Source organism: Ictalurus furcatus, chromosome 11, assembly GCF_023375685.1.
Source record: "Ictalurus furcatus strain D&B chromosome 11, Billie_1.0, whole genome shotgun sequence".
Classification (NCBI taxonomy): domain Eukaryota; kingdom Metazoa; phylum Chordata; class Actinopteri; order Siluriformes; family Ictaluridae; genus Ictalurus; species Ictalurus furcatus.
This window is the reverse complement of record NC_071265.1, coordinates 16,606,872-16,630,730: the sequence shown is the minus strand read 5'-3', so window position 1 is coordinate 16,630,730 and position 23,859 is coordinate 16,606,872. Positions and strand designations below refer to the sequence as shown.

The 23,859-nt window shown below is 39.3% G+C and overlaps 1 protein-coding gene across 2 annotated transcripts in view; it reads left to right on the top strand.

Moving 5' to 3' along the window:
- Positions 1-23,859, top strand: part of gnb1b (guanine nucleotide binding protein (G protein), beta polypeptide 1b) — a 27,848-nt gene extending 3,989 nt beyond the window's left edge. Inside the window, exons 2-11 of one of the 2 annotated variants that reach the window (XM_053635888.1) lie at positions 15,380-15,487; positions 17,827-17,865; positions 17,989-18,095; positions 19,082-19,145; positions 19,249-19,411; positions 19,739-19,805; positions 20,114-20,315; positions 20,500-20,716; positions 21,015-21,130; positions 21,689-23,859. In XM_053635888.1, the coding sequence (XP_053491863.1) occupies positions 15,431-15,487; positions 17,827-17,865; positions 17,989-18,095; positions 19,082-19,145; positions 19,249-19,411; positions 19,739-19,805; positions 20,114-20,315; positions 20,500-20,716; positions 21,015-21,121 (1,023 nt within the window). In that variant the 5' untranslated portion in view covers positions 15,380-15,430 and the 3' untranslated portion in view covers positions 21,122-21,130; positions 21,689-23,859. Of the gene's footprint in view, positions 1-15,379; positions 15,488-17,826; positions 17,866-17,988; positions 18,096-19,081; positions 19,146-19,248; positions 19,412-19,738; positions 19,806-20,113; positions 20,316-20,499; positions 20,717-21,014; positions 21,159-21,688 lie in introns of both variants that reach the window. The other variant, XM_053635887.1, reaches the window with a different exon arrangement.

The following is a 23,859-nucleotide window of genomic DNA, read 5'->3' as shown; positions in this document are numbered from 1 at the left end:
CCGAGAGCCGGAGATTTAACAATGACATGGATAACGAGACACACCCTTCCTCCCGATTCACATCATTCTTATGTGAGTGAAATGCAACATGTTTTACATGTAAATAGTCCACGATATTACAGCCTAGTTCTCTTGTTCAAAGTAATTATAGTGTTCGGAAACATTTTTGATCATTCATGTTCCGTACCCGTCCGTTATATAGTTTTATAAAAGTCATTAGTTATTTTAAAAAAATCATAACTTCTGAAAAGTAATTTTAAAAAAAGTACAAAACAAAAAAAAATCTATCTAAATAACATATATATATATATATATATATATATATATATATATATATATATATATATATATATATATATATACACACACACAGTATCTCACAAAAGTGAGTACACCCTCACATTTTTGTAAATATTTGATTATATCTTTTCATGTGACAACACTGAAGAAATGACACTTTGCTACAATGTAAAGCAGTGAGTGTACAGCTTGTGTAACAGTGTAAATTTGCTGTCCCCTCAAAATAACTCAACACACAGCCATTAATGTCTAAACTGCTGACAACAAAAGTGAGTACGCCCCTAAGTGAAAATGTCCAAATTGGGCCCAAAGTGTCAATATTTTGTGTGACCACCATTATTTTCCAGCACTGCCTTAACCCTCTTCGGCATGGAGTTCACCAGAGCTTCACAGGTTGCCACTGGAGTCCTCTTCCACACCTCCATGACAACATCACGGAGCTGGTGGATGTTGGAGACCTAGTGCTCCTCCACCTTCCGTTTGAGGATGACCCACAGATGCTCAATAGGGTTTAGGTCTGGAGACATGCTTGGCCAGTCCATCACCTTCACCCTCAGCTTCTTTAGCAAGGCAGTGGTCGTCTTGGAGGTGTGTTTGGGGTCGTTATCTTGCTGGAATACTGCCCTGCGGCCCAGTTGCCGAAGGGAGGGGATCATGCTCTGCTTCAGTGTGTCGTAGTACATGTTGGCATTCACGGTTCCCTCAATGAACTGTAGCTCCCCAGTGCCGGCAGCACTCATGCAGCCCCAGACCATGACACTCCCACCACCATGCTTGACTGTAGGCAAGACACACTTGTCTTTCTACTCTTCACCTGGTTGCTGCTATACACACTTGACACCATCTGAGCCAAATAAGTTTATCTTGGTCTCATCAGACCACAGGACATGGTTCCAATAATCCATGTCCTTAGTCTGCTTGTCTTCAGCAAACTGTTTGCGGGTTTTCTTGTGCATCATCTTTAGAAGAGGCTTCCTCCTGGGATGATAGCCATGCAGACCAATTAGATGCAGTGTGCGGCGTATGGTCTGAGCACTGACAGGCTGACCCCCCACCCCTTCAACCTCTGCAGCAATGCTGGCAGCCCTCACATCTATTTCCCGAAGACAACCTCTGGATATGACGCTGAGCACGTGCACTCAACTTCTTTGGTGGACCATGGCGAGGCCTGTTCTGAGTGGAACCTGTCCAGTTAAACCGCTGTATGGTCTTGGCCACCGTGCTGCAGCTCAGTGTCAGGGTCTTGGCAATCTTCTTATAGCCTAGGCCATCTTTATGTAGAGCAACAATTCTTTTTTCAGATCCTCAGAGAGTTCTTTGCCATGAGGTGCCATGTTGAACTTCCAGTGACCAGTATGAGGGAGTGTGAGAGCGATGACACCAAATTTAACACACCTGCTCCCCATTCACACCTGAGACCTTGTAACACTAACAAGTCACATGACACCGGGGAGGGAAAATGGCTAATTGGGCCCAATTTGGACATTTTCACTTAGGGGTGTACTCACTTTTGTTGCCAGTGGTTTAGACATTAATGGCTGTGTTGAGTTATCTTGAGGGGACAGCAAATTTACACTGTTACACAAGCTGTACACTCACTACTTTACATTGTAGCAAAGTGTCATTTCTTCAGTTTTGTCACATGAAAAGATGTAATCAAATATTTACAAACGTGAGGGGTGTACTCACTTTTGTGAGATAGTGTGTGTGTGTTATATAATATAAAAATATGGGGGCATGTCACATGTGGTGGGGAGCTTTAGTTACAAAAGTTTGAGAACCTCTGGTCTAACTTGTTTAAGATATTGGTGAAAACAGATTGCTTTCAGTGGTCTTGTGATATATCAAAATGCTTAATGTATTGTAAATATTCACAGACTGCGAATTAGGGCACCCTTGATATATGATTAGAAATTAAGATGTTAAAAAGAGAATTGAATTATTATTTTTGACTAACGGTATGAGTTTTGGAATGTTAGCTTGCTCAGTGAATGCTATTGCATTACATTAGCTGCCACTTTTTAGCCTAGTCAGTTGTGTGAGCAACCAAAAGGACTGGGCAAGCACTCTGGAGGCTTCATTGCCCAGTGGGATAGCTAATTAATTCATTTATAATTTTATTTATTGGTCCCTATTGTTTCCATGGAGTTTGACATTAAGGTTTCTTCAGTTTTCATGGTAGTGTTAAAACATAATCAAAAAAGCTTTGAGTCAGTTCTTTCCAATAATCAATTCATAGATGCAGGCATCATATCAGCAAAACATTACATTCAAGTGACCTCTCATTTTTCTTACCGCAAACATACAATACATACTAATCGTCCACTTTATTTGGTACACCTGCACCTTCATGGTGTTCTCTAATTGCTGATTCATGTGGCAGCAGCTCAGTGCAAAAAATCATGCAGATACAGGTCAAGAGCTTCAGGTAATGTTCACATCAAACATCAGAATGGGGGGGTGTGATCTCTGTGACTTTAACCTTGGCCAGGTTGTTGGTACCGGATGGGCTGGTTTGAGTATTTCAGAAACTGCTGATTTCGTGGGATTTTCACACAGCAATCACTAGAGTTTACACAGAATGGTGCGAAAAACAAACACTAAGTGAGTGACCGTTCTATGGGTGGTAACACCTTGTTGCTAAGAGAGGTCTGAGGAAAATGGCCAGATTGGTTTGAGCTGCCAGGAAGTCTATAGTAACTCAATCACTTTTTACATCTGTGGTGAGCAGAAAAGCATCTCAGCATGCACAAAGCATTGAACTTTGCAGTGGATGGCTTACAACAGCAGAAGACCACATCTGATCTCACTACCGTCAGTGAAAAACAGAATCTGAGGCTATCATGGGCACAGACTCGCCCAAACTGGACGCTTGATTAGGGGGAAAATCAGTGTTTTTACAGTCTTAAACGGTCCAGTTTGGGTGAGTCTATGCCCAAGATATCCTCAAATTCTTGTTCTTTGCTGATGGGAGTGGAACCTGATGTGGTTTTCTGCTGTTGCAGCCCATCCACCTCAAGGTTATATGCATTGTGTGTTTTGAGATGCTTTTCTGCTCACTGTCATTGTAAAGAGTGATTAATGAGTTACTATAGACTTCCTGTCAGCTCAGACCTGCCTGGTCGTTCTCCTCTGATCTCTCATCAACAAGGTGTTTCAGCCTGCAGAGCTTCTGATCACAGGATGTTTTTTGTTTTTCACATCATTCTGTGTAACTGCAGAATGTTGTATGTGTGAAAATCCCAGGAGAGCAGCAGTACTCACACCAGCCCATCCAGTACCAACAACCATGCCACAAGTCACAGGGATCACCGATTCCCCTGCCCCCCCCACTCTGATGTTTGATGTGAGCATTAACTGAAGCTTTTTACCTGTATCTGCATGATTTTATGCATTGTGCTGCTGCCATGTGCATAAATGAGCAAGTGTACATCTGTTCCTAATGAACTGGACAGTGAGTGTATGTATAATATGTGGAGTGGAGTGAAAGAACTGATTAGTGACGCAATTATGATGCAATAGATTTCAAGTATTTTTTCTTTTTAACCATTCAAAGATTCCAGGCACAGGAAACAGCTGCTTCGTCAAAGACAGATTTTCAACCTTGTGGCCTTTGAGGATTAGAGATTTACTCTCTGTAGGGTTTATCGTTTAGGATTACCGGCTTGGTTAATGATAGTGCCGATTATTTTCTATTCTGTGATGCGGTCGAAGCTTTGCTCACCCAGCGTAAGGAGTGTCACCTGTACTTTTAACTAGAGACGCACCGATGTATCAGCCAGTAATCGATATCGGCCGATAAAGGATATTTTTCCCTGCAGTGCCTGATCGTTTAAAAACATCCGACATTCAGGGCCGATTATTTCCTGTCCATCAAAAGTGGGTGGGGAAAACACAGATTTCGTGCTGTGTGTAAAGATGATGTCTCTTGTGAGGTGTTTCGGTTTCGAGTCAGTTTTCTGTCTTGTCGCGCTGCTCGCTCTCTGAATTAAAGCGCCAGTACACTGTTGAAAGATATAAATGAAGATGAGTTGACAAAAGTATATATTGCTCAGAAAAATAAATTTGTAGAATAGTGTATTTCATAAGTTAATGTTAATATATATAAAAGTTGATGATCTATATGACCAGTTTGATGATCAGTGATGAAGTAGAAATGATTTTGTTTGTGGTGAGTGAATGTGAGACTAACAGGGGTTTTTTTTTTTTTTTAGAATTCAGTCAATGTTAATATGAATTAATAACATTCAATAAGTTAATAATCTTACTTTAATCTTCAGAATTTAGTTCATGTGTTAATCTTAATTAGAGAAATGTGTTTTCTGTTTCTGAGACCAGTTACTGTGAAACAACTTGTTGAAATGCAGAGAATAAAGTTTTTATTTGCATTTCCTTCAGAATTGTGGACTTAATTATTATTATATCTGTAAAGGTTTAAACTGGTACAGCTGAGTCTATGGATAATACATGTTAAGAATAATACAATATTGTGAAGTTTTCCTACCCATCTACGTTTAATATTAAGAGGGTACTTTATTCCTGTTAAACGTTTCTACTCTAGTTTTGATAAACATTTTCCCACTAAATTTAAACACATTTTTTTCGATATAAGTAAATATCACTGCAGAATACCATTTCAAATGGTCACATAGACAAACACTGCAAATTAGGATGCACCAAAATTTCGGCTGAAAATGGCATTTATGATTTTTGAAAAAAGACTGAAAACATGAGGCAAAAATTATATCCTGCCATGCCCCACAGTGCTCAGCGCTCAGATTTCACTTTCGATCTAGCCGGCGGTTATCACGGCGCTACTGGCAAAGGGCGATCATGTCAGCGCTTTTGAAATACTTCAAAGTTTCTGATAAGGACATCAAATTTGCAACCTGCAGTGATCATTATGCAAAAATTTCAAGAGCGGGTACGGTGCCAAAGCACTTTTCCACGACAGGTTTGATACACCACCTGAGAACAAGACATCCCGTTCAATATGCAGAGTACAACAAAACTCTGCATGACAACAAAACGTTGTCATTAAAATGATTGTAGCTTATTTCAACTTTTTGTATTTGCAGGATGCTAGCCTAGAGCTGCTAAGTTCATTACTTAACTGTTGTTTAGCATATCATAATAGTTAACGTTACATTATTTGGATAATTGGATTAAAAAAAAATCTGGTAAATTTGATTGTTGCAGAACTGAATGAAGAATAATATATTTAATATAGTTTTTGTTTAGTTAATTTCAATAATGTGAATTTTATTGGTTTATAGTTTTTCAATTCAGATTCATTAAATTCATGAAATTAATTTTTTAAAAAATTAAGTTTCGGTTTCAGCCCAGAATTTTCCCTTCGGTGCATCCCGACTTCAAATTGCCAAATCTTTTTCTTTTATTTACTTTTATTTAAAAAAAAAAAAAAAAAAAAAGAAAAATTGGACAAACTGGCTTAGATGTAAATTTTTGGAAATTACTCATTTAGACATGGAGGTAGTTTCGAGTAATCAATCCGCCTGTTTGAGCGATGGGAGACAACTGGACTACTACCAAGTTGCACTTTTACTCCAGTTAACAAAAATAATTTTAAACTGTAATATCTTTTAGTTTGAGAATTTCTGACCTTAATCATAGATGTTTTGTGACTAGTGTGTATTTCAACTAGGTGGCACAGTGGGTGGCATTACTGCTTCACAGCTCCAGGATCCCTGCTGTCCCAGCCTAGGTGCTGGATCCAGTGTGACCAGAAATGGCCAAATCCTCAGGTTTTAGTAATACTAAAAGTACTATAAGGAATTTTAAGAAAAAAACAAAACACTAAGTTAATTCATGATGGGCATATGTGCTGTGTTGACATTGAGCCTGCCTCTCTACTGCTGTTTTGAATAGAGAGCTAACCTAAATTTTATTTCCATGCAGTTCTAAACAAGCGTCGGGCTCAATACGGGGAACAGGAAACTCCGAACATTGGCCAGAGTGTTCTAAATGCTTACTAGATTTCAGCCGATGTAGGGTTGCATTATGCTCAGCAGTAAATACATTAAGTTAGTGAATAGGCCAAGTTGTACCTTTGGACGACGTACTCGTTCTGTCCGATGTTGGAAAGCATTTTCACATCTATCTCAACTTGGGGTTGATCTGATCACTCAAACCTGGGACTTTTATGTTGTGAATGGCAGTGTATCCTATAGTGTCCTCAATATAACATCAGAAGACCTATGGGTTTTGGAAGGTTAAATGCAAAATAAACTTTTAAGTTTTGATAATCGCTAGCATTAATATTACTGTCTTGGCAATAGACAGTAATACTAATGCTAGCGATTATCAAAACTTTCTGCAACTAGACTCTAGTGAAGTTGGGTACTTTCGGTAGATATGGCAGAATGCTCAAGTGTTTTGTGTAGAAGTATTTGAGATGCATGAAAAATAGCGAGTAGAAATGATTATCAGTCTTGACTGACCACACGTGAGCCGATCACCCAAAACGTTAATACCAAGTGTGCTTATATTTTAAAAAAATCTATAGGTAATATTTCATAAACAAGACTGCTAAATTGAGTTCATGAAATCAGTGTGCATGCCTTGCTTTTTCGCCCTGAAAACTGTTGCGAGTCCCTGAATTAATAAAACGTTACTATTTTGGTTCATTTGCGCATTAATTTTAAAAAAGTAGCTTTCTTTGCTTAGGAAAAATATCAGAAGTCCAAAGTGGGGACTTGTGTCTATAGATATACTTTATTTATTTATTTAGATGTGTTAGCATGGGGAAGTGAGACATGTTGTCATTACTATCTACAACATTATTGTAGGAAAACTAGTGCACATGCATTTAATATTTTGAGTCTATTCAAACCGATAATTTTTTATATTTTTTTTTTTAGAGCAAGCATAGACCAAAAGTAAAATCGTGGAACAATAAATAGCAAGTTGCATGAATGTCAGGTAAGTCTTGCACAAGCTTTGATTTACTGACTCTGATTTAGTATTGTATATAAGAAAGAAAAGAGTGAAATCTGTGAAAGCCTGTATGCACACTGCGCACTGTTTGGTTAAGTTAGCATGCCATTACACTGCATATGTATACGTCTTAGGAGAGCATGGGACAGAAGGAAGAGGGTGGATTCCTTCTTTGGACAAGCAGCAGAACTTGGCAAGATCGCCATCACTTACAGTGGTTTTAACCGTTCTATACTGTATAATTTTTTTTAGGGATTTTTGTCATTCCTGCGTGTTTACAGAAGACATGGTTAGAATAAAAATGATTTGAGACAGTTTTCTTCCACACACACATACTTTTACAAGTAGCTTGTTTCCGCTGAGATGCACACTACTAAATATTTATAAATGGACTGAAATCATTGAATTCTGATGGTGTCGCAGCCAACTGTGTCCGTGAGACCAAGAGTGTAATTGGTCCTGATCTTTTGCTGCTAGGATGGCAATACAGATTTATTCAGACTGATCATAAACAATTTCTACAATCTCTTCCGCTATGAATTTCCACCAGCTGCACTTTTGTCACCAGATCTCAACCCAGTGGAAGAGAATTTTCTGGCTTACAGTTGAGAGCATGATTCTCACTCACAATTCCTTGACCAATTTTGTAAGGAACAATTTGTATACTTCTCCACATCTTACATTGCATTAGCAGACATTTAGTAGCTCAGTTTTCCCTAGTGGAAGTTTGTGTCTGCATTTTGTGTTCTTGATTTACTGGCACAAGTGTACTCCAAAAGTCTAAATCCGGCGCAAAAAAGTTATTTAGTACTGATTGTATTAGGGTGTCGAGAGCGCAGTGTCTTTTCACGTCTTCATGCTGGAAGCCAGCATGGAGAAACACTAGATGTGTTATCTGTTAAAATATTTAATATAATGGACAGAAACGGATCCAAACAATTTCTGAAAATATAATTTTAGTCTGGATGACCGTGAGGTTGATGTCTGTAATAAAATGTCTCCTCTGTTCTAAAAACTGTTATCTGCATGGCTACTAATCAGCACTAACGTGCATTTTTATCGCTTTTCTTGTTTGCAATGTACAGAGATATGATCATATTAAGTTGAGCTTACAGTAGGGCTGTGACGGTGGCCGTGACAACCGCACCAGCGCATCACACGCCACGCTAAAGTTTCTGCTTGAGTGGGCACTATGACGAGTACAAAGTACAACGGTTTGTATAGAAGTGCAATAATAACGGTTGGAATATTAATTTGTATTTATAGCTTACCATATAGCAGGAGATTTTATGTTAATACACAATATACGTAATCTGCTATTTCACTTCGGGTTCTGCTGCTGTGATGGATCTTGTTGGGAAACCGAATGTTACGTCGGCCATCTGGGAATATTTTGATTTCATGCCAAACGAGAGAGGTGAACCGATACGTTTGGATAAAGCCATATGTCTGCTTGGGGGGGGGGGGGGGGGGGGGGGGAGTGTTAAACGGGCAAACACTACAAATCTCAGGAGCCATTTCCAGGCATGTCACCCAACCACGTTTTTTTATTTTATTTAATTTAGAGTTTTAACATATTATTTAGGTTACCATCCTACTGATATTTCTTTCAAAGTTTTATAGGCTTGTGGTATTATTACACTAAAAGAAAAAGTATTCGTCAGAGAAACGTGCTCCACTCCATCTTCACTCCATCTCTTTATTATCCACTTCTTCTCTCAATCACACTACCATATCCCATGGTGCCCACAGGCTGTTTCTCATTGCAACCACACAACACAACAAGGCTGTATTGAGTTGTTTCACTGACGGAAGTGCTCAAATAAAGCCTCATTTAATGTTTTTATATATAGGTTTTTATTGAATTTTATGAGTTTGAATCTAGTCAAAATGCTTGCCCGGGGGGATGACAGAAAACCCCAGGTGATGGAAGCAGCCCTAAGTGAACAATGACAAAAGCAGCATCCTATAGTCCTTGTCCTCTATATTCTGAGGAAGTTTCAGCTCACAAAAACGCCACGATCCATTGTTACTGTGTTTTAGAAAGCTGCTGGTTCAAATGGATGCTGCCTTTTACATGGGACGCTTCAGAAATGCTTTCAGTATATATAAATATCTCTGTTGATGTGTCTCTAACATACAGTACTGTGCAAAAGTTTTAGGCACCCTATTTTTTTTGTGCAAACTTGTTATAGATTTTTTTAAAAATTATTTTATGACTTCTACATTATCGAGTCAGTACAAAAACATTTTAGTTTTCCAGCACAAAATGAAATGTTACAGAAAAATGTTTTCATGTCATTAAAGAAAGCAGCATATTATGTAAGAGATACTTTTCAGATTAAAAAAAAAAAAAACATAATGAAGGCTGCTGGGTTTCGCTGCAAAAATAAGACGCGAGTACGACAGTCAAAGTCTCCAGAAGAACCGTGGCTGGTTCTACAAGATGTTCAATAAAACTTACAGCTCATTTCCTTATAAAACTGCACTAACTGTACTGGACACTTGTATTTTAATTTGTCACACCAATTAGTGACCTTATTTAATTTATTACTGTCTACTGCTCTTTATGGTATATTTTTAAATGTAGAAACATTTAATTTCATCATTTCGAAGGCATCTTTGCTCTACAGCATTTCTTTGCATGTGTCTAAAACATTTGCACAGTACTGTATCTCAAAACAAAGTTACACCCTTGTAAAACAGCATTGTTTATAATAATAAAAGCTGGTTAAGTGGTAGTCTTTGTTCTACCAATAGCAACTCATACGCCTCTTGTGGTGAAAATGTGTCTTTGTAAACGTGCTTCAGGTGCGAGCGTGAGATTGTGTGTGTGGTACACCGTTTATAGTCATTGGTCAGACCAAATAAGTGGGTATATTGTCATCCCATGGTTGCATGAGTTCAAGTTGAATCTAAGTGCATGGAGAAACCAATTAAGATCATGTTGCCTCTCCACCACCATCATCAAAACACCAGTTGAGGAATTTGGAAAGAACCCTGGTGGTGTTCATCCCTCCAGTACAGTTCCAGAGAATTTTTTTGGAATGGTAACAAATTATACCTTACATTTTACCAAGCCAAAAAGTTTTTTTTTTCCTGCCATGCATGAGGAAAGTTACCTCTTGCCCTCAGGCTGTTTTCTAGTGTATGTAACCTGTATGTTTGGGTCGAACCTATAGGTAAAAGCTTGTTGCTCCATCAACCTAGCACAAGCCTGAATGCTGTTTGTTTAAGGCTTACCCTTATGTGGGCTGTATTTGCAAACATAATTGACAAGCAGGGAAAATTCTGTCCTTCCAGAAAAGTTTCCTGGTTAATACAGCCAAACCACTGTTTAGTTGTTTGCATTTCTTCCATCAGTCCATTAGGTTTTTTTGTTGTTTTTTTAACCCAGTTGTTCCCTTGCGCCATCATAGAGGCTGTCCGTTTGAGTCTTTCTGCAAAAATGTTTAAAAAAAATTTTAATATGAATTCACCAATAGAGATGAAAGTACGTGCATCAGCGTTAATGCAAATGCTAAAGTATGGTGCAGTTGATCTTGCGAGTCTAGAGCTATTTATAGTCTGGTCCAGTATATCTGGTTTTCATCACATGACTGTACCCATGAAAATATGAGGACATCACTGCAGGTTGGGGGTGATAAGTGATGAGCATGATTAGTAAAATCTTGGTGTTTTTTTGTTTGTTTGTTTGTTTTTTTTCCCAGCAAATTATCACATAGTATTGAAAACTGTTTTTCAATTGCTTTTGTTGTGGCTGTGACCAAACTTCCTTATCAAAAACAAGTATGCCAATGCTTTAATCTTGGTGAAGGATTAGAGTCCGAGTCCACTCTGTTTGGCATGAATGGTAACTGGGCAAGAATGAACCAAATTCAGCATGGGTACGGATATGTTTGTTGTTCGGGACGTCAGTCCCTTCGCTGTCAATCATATAAGGGGGCAACGTATTAATTGTAAAGGAGTACTGCGTGAAAGTGCATGTTTTGTTGTTGTGGGTTTTTTTTTTGTTTTGTTTGTTTAACATTGCAATTTTTTGCTGTGGCCTCATCCAAGCATTTAAAAGCATGTTCTGAATAAATTGTTGCTTGCCTATTAGTTTTGCATCAGTAGGATTCAAGGTTTTTGAGTTCTACTTAGACATTGTTCAAAGTAAACATTTACCATATTATATTTTACAGTTTACTGTCGAAGACCATTTATAAGACAGGTGTATACACCACTTTAACCATAATTATTTAACCTTGTGTAACATTCTTCAAATTTAACAGCATTCAAAACAAGGCTTTACAGCTGTAGCACTCCTGTAGTGACTCAGTAGGAGGCAGTGTGACGTACCTCCAGGCCACTGGCTGCAGCTCCCTTAGTCTTTCAGTCAGCTGATTCTAATCAGGTGCTTGCTGAGAGGAAGAGAGCCTGCTCCATTAACAAACAGGATGCTATGGATTGCATTCAGACACAAGTTTATGGTGCTGTTTACCAAGTGCTTTAATGCCTTCTCTTGGTGGACACTCTAAAAACTAGTAGTTTATTAGTAATAAGTGTGGTGTTGATTAGGGGATAAGAAAGGGGTAAGACAAGGCTTTAAAAATGTCTTTTACAAAACATGTCACTAAGGTAAGTTCAAGATACTCCGGGGTTGTTTTAGTTTTAGTTTATGCATGATCGCAGCCAATCAGCGGAGAGAGAGCGAGAAAGAGAGAGACAGTGCCACACAAAGAAAAAACATGATTCAGGACTGATGACGGTGGAGCTTTATTCTTGCTTGGCTCACCTTCGATCCAGTGCCAAGAGCACACCAAGATTATAGCAGAACAACTCTCCATTTTAGCTAGCTAGCTAACATTGGGCGACTAGTTAGTTCATTTGATAATGAGCTGTGAATAATTTCGCAGTTACACTATTATGTTGGGGAGACTATTTATATGCAGAGTTGCGAATACTCGGACTGTGTCCCAAAACTTTTACTACTATTTCAGGGTTTTCCCTGGGTGTTTAGGGGGCTTAGGTGCAGTCTGGGTTTCCGGGGCATTTGAAACTATTTGAAGTTATTTTAAAGATGTTGTTTTTTTTCATGTTTTTTGACCATTATCCTTACCATATTTGTGAAGAAAAGCTGGCAACACTTATTGTACTTGAGTACATACACAGTTTGTTCACTTCACCAAATAATGTTTGAGACCCTGTGTATCACACCCTTAAATGAAGCAGCCATCACCTGTTTTACGTACTAATACTAATGTTTTTCTAACACTTTGACCAGCAGTTTTCATCAGAAAAAGACGTTAGATGTGAACACAGCCTAACGTTATTTAAATACGAAGCTATGTTAGATACTGACGTTAGTTCAGTCTAACTAGCTTCGCTGGCTAACGTAAGTTAATTCAGTACATGAACGTCTGTGCAAGTTAGCTAGGTTGGCAATTTCTTTATCTGTATTATAAGTTGTATCTTTTTCTATACTATCTCTGCTATCGCATCCACAAGAATTATTCCCTAACAATATCAGAGTTGATGGTTGTAACTACCATCCCAAGGTGACGGTACAGAGGAATATCCCATCAGGTGTTTGGTTAGCTTGGCGATGAGCATCTGTTGTACACCAATCTCTCAAACGATCGTCCAAACATAGCTCATTCCTGTTCCCAGCTTACCTTTCTGTTTGAGATCAAGGCACCTCTCCAATTTTTTTTTTTTTTTTTTTTGTCAGTGTGTTGAACTCTCCCCCATTGTTTTTACATTCAATCTGATATGTCGCCTAAATGCTTTTTATGTTTGATAACTTTATTTAGTTATGTATTTTCTTTCATTCTGCTTTAAGGTGCTCCACAAAAACACTTAGGCACTGCGCCTAAGCCTTTCTATGGAAGGGAAAACCCTGTATTTGTGTATAGTGTTTGTGCATTATGCAGTTTGGGAAGCAATTCTCATTGAATATGTATTGACTTGGCTTGCACAGCTGACTTTAATGTGCATGGTTGAGAAAAGTGCAGCATAACCCATGTTTGGAAATTTTAGGAATGGTCTGGAATTTCAGTTCAATCTGAAGGGACATTTTTTGGTTTTACAAACAGATGCTGACTCTCATTGGAAAGAGTGTGTTTTCAGAGAATATTTAACAGTAATCAAGGACAACTGGATTTTATGTACCAGCTATTAGTTTTTTTCTGTAATTACTTGACAGACAAGTTGGTTCAACAAACCTTCTCTTTACTGACTTTGTTTGCAAAACAAATCTTTTAATTTGCAATGTAGCTATGTTTAAACTTGATGTGCTTCACAGTGGTGAAGCTGTAGCTATAGCATTACACGCACTATAATGCTGTGTTCTGCAGTCCGTACAGGATTCTGCGTAGTTTTTTTATGATTGTTGCGGCCAAAAATGCTTGATTTTGCTGCAGCTTTTTTCAAAATCTGCAATGCAAGATCGCACTCGAATTGGTGAGATTGCAATTGCACAAAATTGTTTTGCAAGGTCTTTCGCAGTAATGTCTGGGAAATGAGACCTTTTAGCTGTACTCTTATTTGATGTACATGAATCAAAGATGACTTTGACTGAATGTGCGTTGTGATGACGTCACATGACGCGTCTTGGCCCGAATCTGCGGTAATCTTGAAAAATTGCAAGCTCCTCAGAGTATTGCTGCGTTTGCTTGAAAGCATTCATTTCTGCGATCGCGAAATCCTAGAGGGACTGATTCTGAATTCTGCAACTCGTTGACCTACGTACGTCGGCTGAGGTGTGATCTGGTTGTCGGTAGAACAGTTTTACTAAGTAGATGTATTACTTTACTATGCAGAAAAACCCTCTCTGCATAAAATGATGAGCCTTTATTGGTCACATATACATTGCAGCACAGTGAAATTCTTTTTCTTCGCATATACCAGCATGTTAGGAGGTTGGGGTTGGTGCACAGGGTCAGAGCGCCATGATACAGCGCCCCTGGAGCAGAGAGGGTTAAGGGCAGTACTTGGGGCTTGAACCCCCGAGCTTCTGATCGGTAACCCAGAGCCTTAACCACCAAGCCACCACTGCCCCCAGCTTGGAGTCCCAGCTCCTGAGATAGTAAGTTGGGGTTGGAGCTCTGTTCAAGGGCAAGACCAGTTAAGTGCTCTGCTCAAGGACCCAACAGTGGCAGCTGAGGCTTGAACCCCCCCCCCCCCCCTTCTGATCAGTAACCCTTACCCCTCCTAACCACTGCCCCAGTTAGCATGAATGGATGAATTATCTTTTGAGTTCTGTGGAAAACACCTACAAGCAAAATAGTTTGAGACAAAGCAGTCATCTAACTCTCTTGCTGCTACACACAATCATAGCACAGTTACACATTTCGAGAGAGAATTAAAACGCTAGCAATGCTTGACCAATATCTTTCGAGAACGCAAAGTCTCCTAGCCGAAACAAATTCTAATTATTGATGGAGCGGATAATAATCATATGCATTGTAGCCTAGTCAGTTAGGTTTTCAGACAGCCTAAACGTGGGTCTGAGCACGAAAATTTGATTTGTCCACCCATATTTATATAATTCTAATCATCACAAAGAAATAAATGCTTTCACGCTGTCTCGGTAATTTAGCTGGTATGACTTACTTTGCCTCATGACTGTCTTTTCTTGGGTATTGTTACAGGTAGCATGTAATTTAATAAGGGCACACATGATTTGTATTTCACATATTTTGTTGTTGCATTCATGTTTGAAACTTGTTTGTGAACTTTCATCACACTCGTTCCTTGACTTTAAGTTGTGCTTCCTTAAGGCCAAATAACTGGGGTGGGGGGGATCTAACTTTTTTTTATAATTAGTCTAGAACCTTTTGCCTGGCATAAAGAATTTAAGCCAAGCCTATATTGCAACAGCATTTCAAACACTCGCAAGAGGTTGTGCGTTTTCTACTGTTAGCCTCCTGAGAATGAGTCCTTTCTATAATGACATTGTTAAACTTTTCCCGTCTGGAGTTATGTCTGGAATGCTTTGTGCAAATTTTTTGTTAAAATTCTTCAGAAACCACTCCCATACTGTAATGGATCCTGCTCCAATACCTAGTTTGCTTAATTATGTGTTATGGTATCTCACAATTCAGTTGTAACTCTGTGTGATTTGCTTTCTGTGTCACAGATCCGTGTGTGTCCCGGCAGTAGGAGTGAGGAAGCGCTTTAGAAGAAGAAAATGAGTGAACTGGATCAGTTACGCCAGGAGGCTGAGCAGCTGAAAAACCAGATCAGAGTGAGAGCCACCTCCTGCACACACTTTCTCTCTTGCATGCATTGATGCACACACTTTTAGTGACTCCCAGTAAGCAGCAGTATGATGCTGTTCAAAAGCATCAGCTGCATGCTTGAATGTTGTTCTGATAAAGATTTCAGTTAACGTGAGAGCAGGAAACGAGTTTGTTGAGCACACAGGTTGCTAGTTGCAACTTCCTGTCACTTGGCACCAATACACATGAAAGCCGAAAGTTTTGTTTAACAATATATTCCTTCAGTACAGCCGCTGAATGCTCCCAAATTTAACTGACACAGTTTCCTCTAAATGACGACATATTTTTTGTTAGTGTTTTTTTTTTTTTTTTTGTTCTTTTCCCCTTCTATCCAATCATTTGGTAACGTTTTAAGAGAATTAACCCGACTGTGTTTTGAGGAAGGGAAAGAGGTGAGGAATGGTAGCAGAGTCAGTGTTACATGATGGTGACACCCAGTGTTCAAACTAGAAATTTCATGAGTGGTGGCCAGCATTACTTTTCTTTTTGAAATACCTTGTAAAAATAACTGTGTAAAATGTTGAGCTGCAAATGATACAGATGCAATTGTTTTGGCACTAGGGTTGTAACGATACCATAAACATATCTTACCATACTATACTGCTGAAGTATCACAATACCAGGTAGTTTCACAAGAACAATAATACAGTCAGGAAGCAATTGTCCTCAGAGAACTAAGAATCATCACAACATTAGGAATAAATAACTGAATTTGGAAATGAACTCGCTTCCAATCAAACGTAGCTAATTGTACAGGGTTTGTACAGCTACTTTCAAGGACTTTTCAAGCACTTTTTTTTTTTTTGTTAATACAAGAAATGTTGTCAGACAAGGGAACGAGTTTGAAATAGTGACTGAAATGCCATGCATTAAGAGACTAAATGTTAACCAGCAGTCACTTCCAAGCCCTTTCCAAGCTGCTGCTCTGCACTGCTGAAATCCTGATTTTATAACCACACCGTCCTCTGACAAAATCACCTCACGCACGTAAGTTAAAAACAACGTCTGTGCTGCGATTTCGCCTATATTACATGTGAAATGATCACTCCGAGAATGTTAGAATGTGCTGTGCTGCCACTCTGTCTGCAGCAGGGAAGCAGGATCTCGTTCTTGCAAGACAGTACTGGTCACCATGGGCGGAGGTTTTATCTCTGGGGATGGGCGAGAAATGTTCAGAGCCCAATTATTATCTTGTTGTACAATTAAAAAAAATAATGGCTGTGAATGCAACCTCAAACATGAATGGAGACATTTGTATCTACTCAACAGTCTGGAACGACAAACCAAAACGATGTAGGCTTGGCTTAGGTATTGTGCTCAGCAATTTAGGCTATTTAAAGCTTCATCTTCCTCGCCTTTTCTTTGGCAAATCTGGGGACGTCATTGTTGATTTCCCTTTCGATGCAGAGCAGTGTTAAATTTGACAGCCGCGACTCACCCATGCTTGACCGCAAGTAACTTTTGGTGAATTTCAGACAGCCGTAAGTCCTCTCTGTCTGTTACTGTTCTAAAGGGAAATGACGCATATGTAAACAAATTGCAACACACAATTTAGTAGCCTGTGACGTTTGTTTTTTTTTTTTTAACCAATTTTGTACAGATGTTCCTAATAAAGTGTCCAGTGTAAACTGTCACTGTCAAATTACACACTGCATGTCACAATTACACGGTGTAGTATGGCAAGAAAAAGGGTCAATTTTATGTATTAAACTGTTTAACTACAGTTAATTCCAAGTGTTCTCAAATAGTCATGTTGCCTAGCTGACTTGCTTGGGTTGTTCCTGTTAGTCATGAAAGCAGACTTTGCATAACTGAGAAACATTTTCATATGGTAACCAACAATTTACATAGTTTGCCTAATACTGTTTGTATGGTTGTCTTGTGCTGACAGGCGGGGGAATAAAAAAGTTTGGTGTCTTTCACATGACTGCCACTGCATGAATGCAACGTATTCTGCACTTCTTTCTAAAGAAAATATTTACAATGCTTGCATTTTTAAGTCTGGGGTTTTCTCTTCATCAGTTAGTAGATAATATTATCTCCTACACACGTTCTTTGCGTGTTCATGTATATTTCAAATGAAAGAGTGTGTGTAAATCGAACTATTTTTATAAAGGTTTTAATGAGAATCTTTGTCTGATGGACAAATATGCCTGTGAAGGTTTCTACAGTGATATTCAGTTCTGCAGGATAACTACAGTAGTTCTCCCTGTTTTTTTTTTTTTAAAACTACAGCTAGATCTCGGTTTGTGTTATGATTCCACTTCACAGCGATGTTGAACTCGTCATGTTTTCTGTTTTTCAGGATGCGAGGAAAGCGTGCGCTGATGCCACACTGTCACAGGTAACACCTTATTACTCTATGGTCCATGTTCATTTCATTTTGTGAATTTCAGACAGTGAAGGTCTCTGTGTGTGTGTGTGTGTGTGTGTGTGTGTGTGTGTGTGTGTGTGTGTGGGGTTTCAGATAACGGCCAACATCGACCCTGTGGGGAGAATCCAGATGCGCACAAGGCGAACACTGAGGGGACATCTGGCTAAGATCTATGCTATGCACTGGGGCTCTGACTCCAGGTACACTCAATTTTAGCAATGAATATTGTGCGTTATGTTATTAGTGTTGTATTTAGGGAAGCGTGGGTCTGTACACAGGGTTCTTGTGATTTAAGGCTTTTTAGTGATTGATTTAGAGGTGAAAAACACTTGCTCAGCGTATGAGGACGAGAATGCCGATTAAATTATAGGTTTAAATTGTAGATGGAGAATATCGTTAGAATTTAACTTTCTTTATTATGCCCTGGGGCGCACGGTGGGGGAACTAGGGTTCGAGTCCCGCTGGGGCCATGTGTGTGCGGAGTTTGCATGTTCTCCCCATGCTGCGGGGGTATCCTCCGGGTACTCCGGTTTCCTCCCCCAGTCATGCGTGGTAGGCTGATTGGCGTGTCCAAAGTGTCCGTAGTGTATGAATGGGTATGTGAATGTGTGTGATTGTGCCCTGTGATGGATTGGCACCCTGTCCAGGGTGTACCCCGCCTTGTGCCCGATGCTCCCTGGGATAGGCTCCAGGTTTCCCCGTGACCCTGAAAAGGAGTAAGCGGTAGAAGATGGATGGATTATGCCCTGGTCACCAGTTAAACCATGTCTCTTGTTCTGTTTTTATTCATTCATATTCTACTTTAATTCGCTACAAGTATCTTTCGTCTTGGAGCCTGATATATTTTTTTTGTCTTTTAAAAAAGAAAAACTTATAGCGAATAATCACTCACTGCTGTTAGTCTAATTCAGACGGTTCCCTTCATTCTTTATTGGATGCATTTGCTTTAAGGTCTATGGTGCTTCACTTTATACTCCTAAATGTATGTGTTAAGATGATGTTTGTAGATGATATGACTAAGCAAATGTTATTACCATTAAGTAATGGCCATGCTGCAGGAAGTTTTGGAGATGCTTATTCATGTGAGCTGATCTCAAGTTACTGAAGTTGTGTGCCCAACGTTATGCAGAGATCATCACATTACTGCCTGAAATTAACTCCATGCTATTTTTTTTTCCTCTTGTAGGCTGCTGGTCAGTGCCTCCCAGGATGGTAAACTCATTATTTGGGACAGTTATACTACAAACAAGGTAAGCCAAGAATAGAAGCCTATTGAAAGATCAGGTATCAGTGTTCGTTCCAAGACACCACTCAGTACTTTTATACTGTATTATAAATGTATGTGTGTTTCAGGTCCATGCGATCCCACTGCGCTCATCCTGGGTGATGACATGTGCCTACGCTCCCTCAGGAAACTACGTGGCCTGCGGAGGCCTGGATAACATTTGCTCCATCTACAGCCTGAAGACTCGCGAAGGCAATGTGCGCGTCAGCCGTGAGCTGGCTGGACACACAGGTTGCGGATATGACATACACACACTTAGACACGCTTGCTTGGTTTTTGGGGTGGTATCAGGGTGCGTGCACTTGTACATACTCTTGGCCGTCCATTAGCGTCGACATTTTGAAGTGGCATGCTCTGCTACAGTGCCACAATTTAGCACAGGGACAGCTGACGTTGCTAAAACCCGGGCCAAGAACCCTTTTGTGGGTTTGTCTGAGGACATTGATAAAGGAGCATGGTTTAGATCAGTTATATTGTAAATAGATGTTTAATCATGATTGCGATTTCAATCTGTTTATTTTAAATGAATGTTTGCCTTATATTCCTCTGTGGTTCCAGGATACTTGTCCTGCTGCCGCTTCCTTGATGACAACCAGATTGTCACAAGTTCTGGTGACACCACCTGGTGAGAGATTTGTGTGTTTATATACAATGTCCAAGATACAGATGGCATGTCTAGCCTGTTAAATTTTTGGTTGAAAGGTGTTCTTTAGATTGAAATCATGTTTAGAAATGAACCAGTGATATTGTCCCCTGTGGTTCCATATACTGTATTTCTATTTTCTATCTTACCCAACACACCCAACACAACTTGAACATGCGGTCTCATAATGCTTAGAATCTTAAAGGTGCTATACACAGACTTGAAGCGATTACGAAGATGGTTTTGGTCGATGTAAACGGCGTGTCTGTGTGTGCATGTGTGCTCTACAGTGCTCTCTGGGATATAGAGACCGGTCAGCAGACAACCACGTTCGCAGGTCACACTGGAGATGTGATGAGCCTGTCCCTGGCTCCAGATTCGAGAATCTTTGTGTCTGGAGCTTGCGATGCCTCGGCTAAGCTGTGGGACGTGCGCGAGGGCATGTGCAGACAGACCTTTACTGGCCACGAGTCCGACATTAACGCCATATGTGTGAGTAGCACATTCCATCAAGCTATTTATCACGAGCATCATTACTTTCGAAACGTTTGCATTTTTTGTCGATGGTTTACTGTTGTGAATATTTCTCGTTGCGCTACACTTCCTGTTCGTTTGTCTGTTGTGTTCCTGAGATTATCATAGACACACAATGGTCACTTTGTCCATCTCTCTGCAGTTCTTCCCTAATGGCAACGCGTTTGCCACTGGCTCAGATGATGCCACTTGCCGGCTATTTGACCTGCGTGCAGATCAGGAGCTGATGATTTACTCACACGACAACATCATTTGTGGCATCACCTCAGTGGCTTTCTCCAAGAGCGGCCGCCTGCTGCTCGCTGGCTACGACGACTTCAACTGCAATGTTTGGGACAGTCTGAAGGCCGACCGTGCAGGTGAGACAGGCACACAATCTTGCACTCTTTGGACAGGTGCAAAACAATGTGTGTCATTCTGCATGAGCCGTAAATGCAAACCAGTCTCAAGTAATATGGCCCTGTCACTCTTGGGGAAACAAAGGCAACCCAAGTATATCTAACAGAATTTCTTTTATCACAGTGCTCTGGCATTACTCTACATAGAAATGCAAATTTATGCAAATGAATATCGGGTATTTATCAAGCTGAATAGTTGACCTTGTAACCCAAGCCCTTCTAATTATAATGTCCTTCATCGTGTGTTGCTTTATTGCAGGTGTGTTGGCTGGCCATGACAACCGTGTAAGCTGTCTGGGTGTGACTGATGATGGCATGGCTGTGGCTACAGGGTCCTGGGACAGCTTCCTCAAGATCTGGAACTGATCTCAGAAGGTGCTTTCAACACAACATGTCCGACACAGTAAGCCACAGCTACTTTATTTAAAAAATTCGATGCAAGATGTTTGCAAATGTAAATAATTATAATTACATTAAACCTCATTTTTCTAAGAATTATTTGCTGACTTGACTCACTTCCTGTTTGTACTTTATATTTATTATCGAAGTTATTTCCTTGCAAAGTTACTGTAAAGGATTCCTGAAACACACACTGGCAGGAATGCGATGAGGAAATAAAGTAGCTAAAGGAAGTGGTTATTTTAGATTTAGTACAAAGAGCAGGATGTTGTGTCAAATTACAAAAAAAAACCTAGTTTGTAAACTATAAAGTCTAGTTGCACCCCAAAAATAAATTTTTCTTGTCCCTCTTCATGCTATTTCAGTCCTGTTCAGAAAGTCAGATCCTGAATGTTGAATATTTCCGTTACATTATGAACAGTTCAGTGATATTTTGTTATAGCATCCTTGGTTTTATTCTTTTTTTTGTTTTGATATTTTGTTAATGCTAATTGTTCTTCTCACTGTTTTTTGTCCTTTTTCTAATCCTTTTAGATGTCATTTGAACTCCAAAGTTGACTGGAAGACCATTCCAACTTTAGAATGTTAAATTTCACAGCATCGTCAACAGCAACAAAACTGACTCAGACTCCACCATGAAAAAGAAAAAAAAAAAAAACTTCTAAGGAAAAACAATGCCTTTCCTACACAAAGAAGAGCACAATTTGTTCTATCACCCACCTTAAAAAAAGAGAGAGAAAAAAAAAGAAGAATTCCTGTGGTATCAAAAGAATAACTGTGCATTCCCTTTCAGACCATTCTGTGTCACCCTGATAAACACTATCATCCCATGCTTATGTATCATGTGTCTAGAAAGCAAATGTTGGAGTGTAATTGTACAAATTATTTAACTTTTATTTCTTTTTAGACTTTTATCAGGCTCTTTGTTGTTCTTGGATCTTTTTTTTTTTTCCCTTCATAACATTCATTTTACATATGGTCCAGCTTAAAAAAAAACCCCTCTTTTAATCCTGTAAAATTGTGGGTGAATGTTCGAGACAAAATAAGATGTGTAGAAGGCTGAGATTAGACATGGAAGGAATAGCAGCATTTTCTTTTCTGAAGTTTTTTTTCCCTCATTTTCTTTCTTTCTTTCTCTTTTTTTTTTTTTTTAATTGGTGCACTAGTTTGCCCTAGAGAGTGTGTGTGTGTGTGTGTGTGTGTGTGTAAGTAGTCTTCATGAGCGTGACTTTAGATGCTGTAAGAGAAAGTGTGCTCCTTCGTCAAGTCATGATTCATAGTCTTGGGCAACAAAGTGGTAGATCCAAGCAGCTTTCAACTCTTAACTGTTCATCTTGTTCAAAGGTTGCTGAGCTGTCAGCAATTACTGGGTAATAAGAACAGCCTTAGTTTTCTAAAAATGTAATAATCTGTGCATTAGTTAACTTTTGATGTGAAATAAAGGTCCTTTGTCCTTGAAGAGAAAAGAAAACGCCATAAATACGCCATATCTTTTAAGTCTTTTACCATTTCCGAGTCTGAGGTACTCGCGTCATTTATCTCAGAATGGCTGCTTGTAAATACGAGTATCTGACTTGCACGCGAATGCAGCATTATATCCTAGCTCCTTTTCTTTCCAGTCTCGTCAGCTTTGTTTGCACAATAAGAAACTTGACTAATGTTTTACGTGTTAACTAACCAAGCACATGCCATTAATCACATCGAGAATGAATTTTAACAAAGAAAACAAAATTTACAACCCAGTCCTCTCTTTCATAGAGGTTCATTGTTTGAACTAACCTCGACGCTTCTATTCTGGTTTTACTTTTTTGTATCGGAGTTACTTTGTGCGTTTGTGACTCTTCAGTCCAGGGATGGTCTATTATTCGTGGGGATAAATAGATCGTGGGGCAGAAGGGTGTTTTGTTTTGTTTTTTTTTCTTCTACTTCTTTTTTTTAAACCCAGTACCTAAAACAGATATCCCTGTTTGTGCTTTAAAATACAGGTAATAATCTGTGAATGAAATGTTGTACAAATCAATGTCTGAAAATAATTCTTAAAACTTTAACCTTTTTTTTTTTTTTTTCATCTGCCATGAAGTAACATAGTCGCATGCTGTAGAAATGCTTAAGCAGGTGCTCGTTTCTTTTTTTTTGTTGTTGTTGTTTGTTTTGGCTCTACTGATCTCTGCTACGATGGTGAAATGTGGTAAGACCTTATAACAGCTGAAGCTTAATTCCAGTCACTTCTCCTACACCGTGTTCACGTCGTTTACTTTTACTGGCAAAGCTATGCACCCAAGTGTAAAACTGAACGAGACCTACACGGTTCCTGTAAAATTCCTCTGCACCTGTGCACCAGTAATGATTCTTCAAATGTAAACGGTTACCAAGACATCTGTTCTACGTTTTCGTTCAACTTCAAATTAACAGGAATGGGTCCAAAGAAACTCTGTTCCGGCTTCCTGTGTCTTGAAAATGGCATCTGAAATGGCAGATTTTTCTCCCCCCCTCCCCCACTGTAAACAGATGCACTTTCTTTGATAGTTGTGACCTTTTTTTTTTAATGTTTCTCTCTCTCTCTCTCTCTCTCTCTCTCTCTCTCTCTCTCTCTCTCTCTCTCTCTCTCTCTCTCTGCGATAATGTACAATAATTGTGATGTATTTGTGTGTGCTGCCACCAGTAAAGATTAATTGCAGTTCAATTAAAATGGATTCCACACCTTA